Consider the following 12,809-nt stretch of genomic DNA (forward strand, 5'->3'; position numbering starts at 1 on the left):
CCTGTTCCTCACGGTCTCCTGTTTGCTTTTCATCAACAAGGTTTCCCCAAAGCTACAACTGAGCGTGTATGTTAATCATTCTGCAAAGCCGTTCAAAGCACAGCAGAACATTCATCATCAAAGTACTGTACACTAAGCACATGTTCCCAAGCAACGGAATCATTCCCATTTGTAACTCGCCTGTAGCTACAACTGGTACAGGAATAATCTGTCAGTCCTCTGCCTCAGGTGAACACAGACATAATAGGCATCCATCATGATCCATGTAGCAATTGCAAATGGAATACGTGATGACAGCTAAAAGGTTCAACAAGATGCGACATGGACCGGTTTCCAGGGCTACACAGCTCACAGGGTGCATATAGCCTTAAAAATAGAGCTGTGGCAGGGGCATCTTCTATAATGCAGCGGAGACTAAGATGCACAAATTTGACATGCCTCTTATCAGCAAAGTAGAAACTCTCACCAAACAAGAGGCAAGAGCCCACGAGGTGGAGTGTAAACACAAAACAGGCTGGTATTTGAAATTAAAGACCATCTGAGGTGAATTCAGAGATTTGCTGATAAATACATTAAACGATTGAAGATAATTACGGAAAATATGCATTGAACGTAAACGATGTCACCATTGTAATTTTCCTGATTTTTTTCTTATGACAGCAAAATGTTTTTGTGTCAGACTTTGCATCTTACGAAACTGTGGTATGAGAAATGCGATGAATATCCGGACATCCATTATCTGGACTGTTCTATCCTCAAGGTCGCGGGGCGTGCTGAAGCCTATCCGAGCGGCCACGGGGCACTAGGCGAGGTACACCCTGAACCGATTGCCAGCCAATGGCAGGGCACACATACCTGGAGACAAATTCATTCTCACAGTCACACCCAGGGAAAATTTTGAGTGTTCCAAGAACCCACCATGCATGTTTTGGGGATGTGGGAGGAAACCGGCGAACCCGGAAAAAACCCACGCAGGCACGGGGAGAACATTGGAAACGCCACACCGGAAGGCCGCGGCCCAGAATCAAACCCATGACCTCTGCACTATGAGACAGATGTGCTAAGTAGTTGACCACTGTGTCACACATGACATGACAATACATCAGCAAATATGGTGATGCTGTACCTCCCCAAAATGGTGCGACCAAATCCTGTATGGTGTGACCAACTGAAAAATGTGGTAGCGCCAGTGCTACTAGTACAAAAGTTAGCATAGAGCCCGGAGTTAGCTAGCTACCAAGCTATGCCTACATATGAAAATGCATCCTCATGGATGCCACAATTTATAAAATAGCGACACCATAATTTAAATTCTCAACCAAAGAGGTGACAATGCTGCCTGTCTGCCGGCTGGGATGAAACATGTTTGTTCGTGAGCTAGGTGCTGGTAAGAAGCTCCTGTCGCAGTGTGTATGGAATCTATTCCAGTCACCGGAGGCTTTAGGTAGTTATGTTTTCATGGCTCCAAGATATTGGGATTTGTTGGCAAAGTGATGTGGTAGTGCTTGAGAAAGTAGCATTCATTTTTCAGCAGGGAACATTTTCTCACATATAGCAGCCATAGCCACAGCCTTTGAGAGGGAAGATAACGGTAAGGATTTATAAGCGCCATGTTTGTCAATATTTTTCATCAATCAAATTAGGTAGGTTTGTTAACAACACTTTTCTCTGTTGCGTGTCATATCAACATGACATTTCTTTTCACTTTTCATGGACTTTCAGAAATTGAAAATATTCATTTCATAGGTATATACAGTGCAGGGATAACAAATACTCTTTGTGACTACAATGTTCCTTCCTGCTCAGTGCCCCGATCAGAGTGTCAGTGTCTAGACAGGATAAGAGGCACCACAACCCCAGACCGAAAAGATAAACACCAGGAAGAACTGCTGACAGATAATGGAACTGAAAATTATTTCGACCTATCATTTACCATGAAACATTTCAGTTACGACTACTGCTACACTATTTTATTTCGACATCCTTAATTCCGATAATCTTTTAAGTATTCAGCATGTTGCTAGAATAACAAAAAAAAATGGGAGAGAAGACAAATTTTGAGGTACTTTGTACATAACTTAAACCAACAGTCTCAGCAGCTGGTGAGGACACCCCCCCAAATCTCCCATCACAACCCTCATGGGCTGTGAGAGTGCTCATAGAATATGACAAAAATGCAAAGCATGTTAAGTTGTTTATCTAGCTAATTAATTCCACCTCCTTGTTACACAATACATAAGCATAACCTCTAGTGACTTCTTCAGTGCTTTTTAAGAGAAAAGAGCAGACGGAGGCAGCACCATTAATCAGCGTGTGTGTGTTTGGGTCTGAAATGAATATAATAAACAGAGCAGAACATTTCAGAGAATGATACAACTGTTGCAATGAGTCCTTATAGATATTTAACACATTGTGGTGAGATATACAGTATGTTTCACAGCCAACTGTTGTTTAATAATGGCTCTATATGAGAGATCAAATCACTGGAGAATACAAAAATAAAAGAACAAACACTCATACCTTATGCCTGTGGGTTTTTTGTTGGCTCTTGCAGGTACTCTCTCAAATGTATCTCATTATAGAAAAAGATGTTTGCAAATGAACCTCCCCACGCTGGTCGTTTAACATTTAAATGGCTTACTGCAATGATGGATCAACCGGATTTTGTACCATTAACGGGTCTCAGTTTGTCTATTGTTGCACTTATGATTTATCAAACTAAGCATGACGGACTCCACATAAATCACAGTAACCTTAGTCAACTAAAACGCGCACACACAAATCATTTACATGAGTCAAAGGCAGAAATACGGGAAGAAAACTTGAAAAATATGGGCAATACAACATATACTTTGCAGTGAAGCGGTTCGTGTTTGTTCAGCCCGCGAACTCGTGAGCAAAAGTGGATTAGAAAATGGATGGAGTTTGTTCACTTTAGTTTAGGCGGGGCTCTTAACTGCCACAGAATTCATCATCTCAAGACATGATGAATTCTGTAAAAACATTACCCACAGGTATAGGTGCATTTAGATGATAACACAGTTGCTTCCGCAATCTGCAATATTGCCTTTCAAAGTCTTTGTGCTTTTAACTTCTGGAAATAACTTTCCCATTTGTGCCTACTCAACTTAAGCGCCTGCTGTCAAATCACTCAACACACTTCTCCCATGATTACCTAAATGCCAAAAGGTAGAGGATCCAACAGGACTAGTTTAATGGTGGGCAGTCGAAATTGTATTACTGCCCTACAGGGCAAAACCAGCAGGCAGACCACAAAAGAAAGATGAAATAATTTATTATTACAATGGTGCCTTGAGATGCGAGTGAATCGGCTTACAGGTTTTTGGGGATACCAGCGGCTGTTTGCATGAAAAAAAAAAGAGCATATTACAGTATGCTGGTGCGCAGTGGGCCTTGAATCCAGTATCCTCATGCAGGATGTCACTTGTTACCAATGTTTAAGTCATGTTTCATTTTAACTGACACCCTGACAAAGGTTTGTATGCCAAAACGGGGGCAGTTTTTTTTAAAGATTAAAAATGACCTCATCAAAACAATGAAGATTTTTTTTGCTTTCCAAAGAATGTGTCTGCTAAATATGTTGGAACCTTCCAAAGAGCACCTCAAGCAAACAACAATAGCCATTTTCATGGCACTGGTGTTTCATGGTGTTTCATTACATGTTGGTAACACTTCTTTTTGTTGAAACGATGATAGAGGTTAAAGTCTTGTTACGCTTGTGTGACACTTCCATCCATTCAATATCTGAACTGCTTATCTTCCTGAGGGTCGCGGGCATGCTGGAGCGCATCACAACTGTCTTCGGGCAGAAGGCGGGGCATATCCAGAACTTCCTGCCAGCCAATTGCAGGGCACACATAGTCAAGACAACCATTCATGCTCACAATCACACTTACGGACAATTTAGAGCGTTCAATTAACATACCGTGTATGTTTTTTTGGGGGGTGGGACAAACATGCAAACTCCACACATGAGTAACCAGCCACCTACCGTGCCGTCCATGTGTGACTTTTATTCATGTAAAATGTCTACAACACAGCCCATGATAAAAATGATAATAAAAAGGTATACGGGGAGACAAGAAACAACAAAGAAAAGAGACCTATTCTCAGCTGAAATCCCCCTGAGAGGACAGGAAATCCAACAGAGACACTAAGCTGCCTTGGAGTTTGTGTGTTGATGTGTACATGTGCACACACAAGTCTCTGAGGGCACAGCAGATGGGGAAATGTATAAAGACGGTTTTATGAGGTCACAATGGTGACGTTACCAATGCAAACACAGGAGTGGTGTCAGGTATGGGAGAGCAGAATGAAGCTGCTTCTCAATATGTCGTCTTAATACTGACAGGATATGCTTTAGGGTCCATCTGGTGTAATCAATACCTTTGAAGCTCTCTTTGGGTGTATTTATTTTTTCTTTCAAGGTGGTAGCCATCTTAAATGCAGAATTTCTCATTCTTGAAATGTATTATGCATGAATAATTGTGATGCAGAACTGGTAGCAAGATGGACGGCATGGGGGTTGATATATACTGTACATTGTGTTCATTAACATGATGATATGCTTCGGAAGAGGTGACTGGGTGCCAGTGTGTATTTTGGCTGTACAAATATAGTAATGTGTTTGTACTCCACTGAGCGCAGATGTTAACATACAACACCAGATGGTGGTCTGAAGTGAAACATCAGCAGTGATGGGGGAGGAGATCGACAAGATGGATCCATTATTTCATCATGGTTCTTCTTCTGGCTCAATTTCCCGTACACAACCAACCTGCCATGAACTAGCAATTACAATTAACTCATTCACTGCCAGCAGTTTTTAAAGCAGAATACGCTCTCTTCTTTAAAAAATAAATACCGTGAATGAAATGGTTGCTTCTCACTTTTTACATTCTTAGGTAATCAACAGTAGAACATGGGTTGTTTTGACCGAAGAACAATGGTTTGGGACCAAAAAGTGGAGAAAATGAAAGTTTTAAAAATGCAGGACAGCAACTTTGATTCTAATCTTTAATTTTGTGACACATTAAACGATAAAACAAAACAAAAAAAAAAAAACAATACTGATTTGAAGGCAAAATTATGAACAGATATACAACTAAGAAAATTGCTCTCTGTGTGACTGACTCAATGCATGGCTAACACTGAACATCAGTGGCTTTTTTTACATGATTTTACTCATTCCTCTCACATAAACGGGATAATCTTTTCTCATGATCACAACACTCTTGTTCTCCTACCTAGCACAAAAAAACAGGAAAAAAAGGTGGTGGGGGTGTGTACACTTATGCAACATCCAACAAGCGTGTTGGCATTTCTTTCCCTGCTCAACATGAATCTGTCAATCATTACAATGGTTTATAAATCTGAATTTCAGAAAAACTGGAAAAGACCGTTTCCGACATCTACCTGTTTGCTTGACGGGACTTGGGTTATATGAAGTGCCATTAGCTGCGGTTACCTTTGTTGCATCTTTTGACCTTTTTAACTGCATCTATTTTGGTAAAAACCTGATATCGGGAAAATATGACACTGCCAAGAGACAGAAATAATTTGCATGCATTTTAAATTCATAAAGTAACTCTGAACTGTGAGAATGTCCGTCCAACCTTTAAAGCACAGACGTGGTCTATTCCTGTGTCGTCTCATTGCTTGGCCAGAGTCACCAACAATGTAGTCAATGAATGAATGAATAAATAAATAAGCAAGCAAATAAACAAATGGATGGATGGATGGATGGATGGATGGATAGATGGATAGATGGATAGATGGATAGATGATAGATGATAGATGGATAGATGGATAGATGGATAGATAGATAGATAAGCAACCATAATCATGGTTGAATTCTCTATTCTGTGCCATGTTTGTCTGTATCCTTGATTATACACAGTCACTAAATAATTACTATATATCCAAAACACACAAACACCCACGCATTACTACTTTATTGACATATTCAAGCTGAGCTAAGCTATTCTATGAGAAATTGCAGTTCACCCGAATAATTAATCAGTTCTCACGATTAACTGTAATGGAGAGTCAATCCATCCATTTTTCACATTCATTCCTCAATTCCAAGCCGTCGAGCCGGAGCCGTATCGATTGATCTGCCTTATTTTCCAATTCAAATAATCACCACAGTCAATTTTTCCAAGATAGCATTTGCATTCTCATTTGTAGAAACCAAACTCGAGATTACTTTAGTGCACTGGGTGCCAAACACCACCTCGGAAGAAACAAGAGCTTCTGAAATAATTGAATGTCCGATGCCCCAAGAACAAAAGGGTGTAACGGTACATGAACTCTCTACATGTGCAAAAAAATGGCCTTTTCGAACTGTCGCTTACAGTGTTCATGGAATATTAATTAATTACTTCCTTACAAATGAAAATCAGCTCTGAAGTAGATTCATTAACTGAATGGAGTTGCCCTCTCAGGACAAGCGTGTGAACTTGACCAAAACATTGTGTATTAGTGTGCTGAAGCATTCTATTCTATGATTCATAGTGGTTTTCATTTGTATATATTGTTTGTTACCTCGAAATGGTTTGAAATAAGCCCTGGGTGAAATATAAATAAAAATCGCATTATTTGATGTCAGGTCTCACAGCAAAGTTGAAAACATTTTCTAAGAAAAAAAAAAAAAATGTAAGAGACAGACTGAGAATCAGAAACAGAATGAATGAATGTGCATTTTATTCATTGGTAAATCACCGGTGATGAAGTAACAAAATTACCTTCAATGTGAGGCGCTTACTATGCACCGCACAAGGTGCATAGTGAGGATTGAAAAGAGTGACTCTTTAATCAGAGGAAGAAAACCACTATATGACATGAAATGGAAAGGAATAGTTGATGAGAAAGATATTATTACTATGATTGCTTTCAGGAAGTCACCAAGGGTCTCCAAATAAAGCATTAACTGAACCTTACCATCTCACGGGGTAGAAACATGTCTTCTTGTCGTAGAACCACAAGACACACACTCTCTCCGTGTCGTGTGCTTCGCAGCATGCACACCAGTTCTTCCTGTCCGACACCTGTTATGTCAACACCGTTTACCTGGAGAGAAAGAAGCCATTAAATATACGGTATCATAAACATCAGGAATATTAATATTGGAGCAAAAAAAAAAAGTTCTGATCTGATGATTATCTTTACCTCCAATATGCGGTCTCCTGATTGCAAGCGTCCATCTTTGACAGCGGCCCCACGTGGCAGAATGTTTTTGACAAGAATTGGACCAGGACCGTGAACTGACGAATCTCTAGTTACCACTGTAAATCCAAGACCCTCTGAACCTAGAACAGTGAGTGACATGAACATACAAAATATTGGTTACTCCTTTCATTCAAGTAGAAACTTTCTGGATCCATCTCCCACTATAGACAAAAAAAAAAAAAAAAGAAAAGAAAATCATGTGGAGTAAAGATTAGTCAAGACGAAAAAAACAATTCTTGCAACTTGCGGGTTGTCCCATCACGGTTTGTCACAGTTGTTCACTTGCATGTTTTGTTTGTCACACTTTTCACACTGTATTCACTCTTGACACATCCCACCATTTTATTTATTTATTTATGTTGTTGTTGTTGTTGTTGGTAACTGGGTTTGGGATTGGCCATGGCTGGGTATTAGAGCACTCGCCGGGAATTGACTCTGTGCCGTCCGCATGAACGACAGCATGTACCACAACACTAACAGAACACGAAACCAAAAATAGATCTAAACATAGAATATGTATAGATATGCACCGGTATGTGTCCATTTCGTCGCACTAGTTGTCCACTTTTTGTCACATTAAAGTAATTGAAAGTGGGGAAAAAAGTTTAAAAAAAATACTTTCTACCATCATAAAACTTGTGTTAATTAAACAAGCAATCATTTAAATGAGTGATTCTTATCCATAGTCCGGGACAGATCATCATGGTTGCCGCAGGAAATGATCAAATTTTACTTAACTTGTCATGCAGCAACTATTTAATTATACGTATGTCTTTTTGTTCACTTCCACATTAGACTGCAGAAGGTATATAAAGCTGTGTACCCATCTACTGCCATTCATGCAATAAAATAAGTCATGCTTCTAAGAGAACATTCTGCCTTGAATAACACATGACAATAGCAGTTAGCCAGTCCCACTCCAACTTTCCCATGTGTGAGCACCGCAGATGTCCCGCGCCATGTCCCATAGGTTAACACTTTCATCAGTTTTTTCTGTCACTTTTGAGGTCCATCGTAAAAATCCCATATTGTAAGACCTTTGAACTAATGTCTCCGTCCATTGGTCTCAGTGTGGCCTTTTGTGATATTCAAGCAATATGGCCCAAAAGGAGTCAACAGAATAGGTTTGTGATGTATTCTCGCGCGGTTGTTGCTGGGCAATAACGCAAACACAAGCTATACAATGCACCCGACCACATTTAATTTCCAACCTAACACTCACATGTAGGCCGCATGGGGAAGAAAATTACTTCAGCATGAGTTGGAACCAAACAAATGTTGCAATATGCTTTGTGCTGCACATAAGACAGAAGTCAGTGTGTGCATTGCTTTAAACAGGTGGCTTGTATCTGCAAAGAGTTCAGGTGTGTGTGCGGGGGCAGGGGGTGAAGTACAGAACAGTAAAGCGGAAATGAGGTATAAGGCTAACGCAGCAGAAGAGTGAATGTTCTGGAAAGAGAAGTGAGGAAGATTAAAATACTAATCAGTGAAAAACAGGCTCTCACACACACACACACACACACACACACACACACACGCAATATGTAAGAAAGCACTCAAACATGAATGCCAGAGTCCAATACACAGGCTGGTTGTGTGTTTTATAGACCTCATTTAGCCTGGTCTCTTTAGCAGTGCCAAGTCAGCAGTTAGGTCTGCTATGAATTCATATCAGCAGAAATGAACAGATCAATAAAGACTTAATAGACCTTGAAGAGAACAAGTCAAGAAGATGGAGAGAGGAAGGAGAACTCCAGTAGGAAGGGAAAAGGGCACGAGAGGGAACAAAAAAAAAACAGCGACACTATACATTCGAAGGCCTGAAAATATATGAGATGTGGGCAATAATACGACTACAAGGTTGGCCATTGTTTTGTTCATGTTCCTCTGGACTGGTTGTAACTGGGAAAGTAAATTCCTTGTGTGTTTACATACTTGGCAAAGATGGCCCGTACAGAATCAAGTTCTTTATAACTGTGAAACAAGCAATTTTAAACGACAGGACTGACTGCACAATTGTTAGTTTTTTTTGTCCTCGTTTTCTATGATATCACAGATTTTTTTCCCCCACCTCGTGTATCATACTGAGAGGCAGAGTCGGATTAAAAAATTTTGGATATGAATGTAAATCCATGTTTCAAAAATATGTGGTAGAATTTACCTTTCTTCAGGTCAATTCTTAATCTACGTCCTCCTTTCTTACTGGCCATCAGACTGGACAGGGCAGGGCTTTTTTCTGAGAGCGAGCTCTCACTCCCTCCTTTAGATCTCTATGTAGACAGAAAAGAGAACAGTATTAAATAGTTTACAGTGGTAACAAAGATCAAAAAGCAATACAGTATAGACTGCAGAGGACATACACTCCCAAAGCGCCAGGATATTGGAATGGCTGGTGACTTTCAAGCACAAAAGTAACATATAGGAAACATCAACATTTTCAATGTTAATTGAAATTAAAATATTACAAAACAAAGAGGTAGTGTAAGACAAACCACTATGGCCTTGGTATCAAAATTCAGATTTCAATACGATACAGTATCTCTGTTCTAGTAGGCGATTGAAACCAAACTGAACTGGTATCACAGCAAAAACCTAAGTCAGTAAAAGCAGTGGAATAATAATAACAGAAAAAAAATATTTGCATTTGTATTAATTCAAAACTATATTAGGACACAAATTAGGAGACCCTTGATCAAATAAATTCATTTCGAACCCTATCCTCCACAAATAGCGTGTGTTCACTGTTTTCAATTAAATGTAGAAGTAGTGATTTGAAAACATTTAGTTATTTCTAAATAATGTTTTGAATGTTATTGTGAAATAACGTTAGTTTGGATGTGCTTAAGACTCACAGCAGCTTCCAGAGAGCCAGCAGCTTCTGACACTCTCACAATGGCAATCTCGGGAGGCTTGAACACAGGTTTGGCTTTGACAGGCGGAGGTGGCTCTTTGGTTTTAGGAATTTGGGAACTGCTGTCAGGACTAGAATTGTTGCTAAAAAGCTGACCGATCAGACTCTTCTCAAAGCGTTCTCGGTTGGATGAGGAAAGTACTTCCAAAGTGACCATGGGGTAGTGCATTGCCTGCCGGAAGATTTCTTGGGCTCTGGGAGAGGAGAATAGTGACAAATACAGAATATCAAAATAAACAGGGTACCATTGCAGATGAAAAAGTGGATTAAATATACAAAGTACACATGGCAGCCACTAATATGGAACAATGTCAAAAAACATAGCATCACAGGCCAACAACTGATGTCAAATTATGGTTTTTTTTCCAGAGTGTTGACATGAAACTGGTGAGTGAGAGTGTTTGATGACGGACATGTGTAATTATTTATAATCCTCAAACCGTACTGTGAAGCAGATGTGGCATCTTTTTTTTTTTTTGCTTTGACTTGAATTTGAAAACTGCAACTTTGAGAAAATATGTTATACAGAAGTAAGGCTGAAATGGGTCCTCAGGTAATACCATGACGCTTTTATTTTGAAGTCGTAGCATAACAGCTGACTTGACTCTACTCCAGATTGCGTTTGGTGTGTCGTTTATTGCTGTTACAAATTGTTGCTACCGTAAACAACTGCACAACGATGTCCTGCAATAACGTGCAATCGCTAATTAAGGGCGCCAAGAAAACGACTTCATTACGCTGACACTGTCATGCAGAGTCCTTTCGGTCTATTACCTTGAGTGCTGCTAGCCTCGCTAGCCGCGCTAGCAGCACTAAAGTTAATAGACCAAAAGGACTGCAGTCTTTGTTGCTGACACCCTGACACAGATGCCATTCCCACTGATCACTTTTTAATAAAGAGGGTTTACTCAAGTGTAGCCACAACATTACTACTCTGATCCTCACACCACTTTGTCTCATAGGCCAAAATTTATGGGGAGAAATTTGTCGAAACTATCACACTGGCTCACGAAAGGGAAATTTAAAATGTGGGTGTAAAATGAAAACTTGCTGGCTGTTTCTTCTTAAGCCCAAAATGTCTTTTTTGTCATCTGTATCTTTAATCAAGCAATTTTGCAATTTTTTAAAAAAAATTCTTATCTGAATAGCCAATTATTTGAGTCAAATTTTCACATATCCGAATACCAAAACATTCAGCCCATTATTAGATTCATTAAACACATCGGAAAATACTTTTTGAAAGGCCAATCCTTACCGACCTACAGAAAATAAGATTTTAAAAACTAAACTATTACCAATATTATAAAAAACATATTTTCTGTGTGCGGTGAAACGGCATTGCATGAGTTTCCCTTCATGAATTAAACTATTAAACTAAATGTTTTCAACCGTATCATTTAGTAAGATGCACTTATATAACCTGTATTAACCCCACGCCCCGAATTCAAGGATAACTCTCTTGCGATGTCATCTGTCCCGAAAAACATTGTGTGTTAAATATGTCAAATTCAATATGAAAGGCAGAAAATGTACAGATGGAGACCTATTTTTTGCAATGCAACCCAGGATAATCATCTTATAAGTTAAATTAAAAGGGATGACCTTTTTTTTGTTTGTTTTTTTTACATTAATAGAATGTAATCATTCAAGCATCTAGTCCGTGATTTGCTTGCAGTGGCACATTCCTATGTGTATAATTAGGTTAGATCCCCAAATCCCACCAAGTTAGCCTACTTGGTGGGTACTTCACTGATGTAATAAACACTGACAAACATCAAGTCTCAAATGAGTCCTGAACAAATCTTCTCTGAAAGTAATAGAATGGGATGAGTAGAAACACAAAGTGATCTCCGTGGATTACCCCTCAGACATCTGCCAAGAGTCTTTTGTATTGTTCTGTGATGTCGCTACATGTTAAATTAGCCTTCTGACAAGAGGATGGCGACATCATAGGTAACGGCAAGAGAGACCAGACCGAAAATCAATGTGCATCGACTTTGTTCAAGATTTTGGATACGATAACTTCCTTATACATTCGATTGCATTAATTTTTTTTTTAAATTAAATTATTTAGCTAGTCCTTTTGCTTGCTAAATTACGACAGTATTGTCAATCCCATGGCCCTGGATTTTTCTTTTTTTTTTTTTTTTTATCTAGGCCTGAAAAACAAAGGTAGGAGTAAACTCACTGGCTAAACGTCTTGTCCATGAGGTCTGTGTTGTTAATCTTGACAATGCATTCATCCTCTTGGAACAAACCTTCCTTACTGGAGCGACTTTCTTCCTCCACTCCGCGGATATACAACCCAAGAGACCTGTGAGCAGAGTTACCAGTGAAATGTATTATAGAGTGCCCTGATCCATTTACATCGTTTTTCTATCTATATGTCTGCATACCGTACATACGGAGTGGGACCTTGATTTAGCAGTGACCCTCTTTCGGGTGCTCAGCAGATTTGTGTTCTTGAGTTGTAAGAGAAAATTTGAGCTATGAGCGCCTGACAGCAACGGTGAACTTCACAACAAGCAGCAGTGTGGCAGATCGTGAACAACTCTTTCAAAAAAAAAAAAAGGCCTAGTAATAATAATAATAATAATAGATTTTATTTATAAGCGCCTTTCAAGACACCCAAGGACACTTTACAATA

General features: G+C 39.4%; 1 protein-coding gene across 5 annotated transcripts in view; it reads right to left on the reverse strand.

Moving 5' to 3' along the window:
- The window catches only part of LOC147198052 (partitioning defective 3 homolog B-like), a 124,257-nt gene that overhangs the window by 80,742 nt on the left and 30,706 nt on the right, over positions 1-12,809 (reverse strand). For all 5 annotated transcript variants that reach the window (XM_086124012.1, XM_086124009.1, XM_086124013.1 and 2 more), the window contains exons 8-12: positions 12,351-12,476; positions 10,104-10,356; positions 9,413-9,521; positions 7,192-7,331; positions 6,964-7,092 (exon numbers count right to left, since the gene is read on the reverse strand). In XM_086124012.1, coding sequence (XP_085980138.1) covers positions 6,964-7,092; positions 7,192-7,331; positions 9,413-9,521; positions 10,104-10,356; positions 12,351-12,476 — 757 coding nt within the window. The remainder of the gene's footprint in view (positions 1-6,963; positions 7,093-7,191; positions 7,332-9,412; positions 9,522-10,103; positions 10,357-12,350; positions 12,477-12,809) is intronic.

Source organism: Hippocampus guttulatus, chromosome 11 (genome assembly GCF_054856545.1).
Source record: "Hippocampus guttulatus isolate MCC_2025c chromosome 11, RoL_Hgut_1.0, whole genome shotgun sequence".
In the NCBI taxonomy this organism is placed as follows: domain Eukaryota; kingdom Metazoa; phylum Chordata; class Actinopteri; order Syngnathiformes; family Syngnathidae; genus Hippocampus; species Hippocampus guttulatus.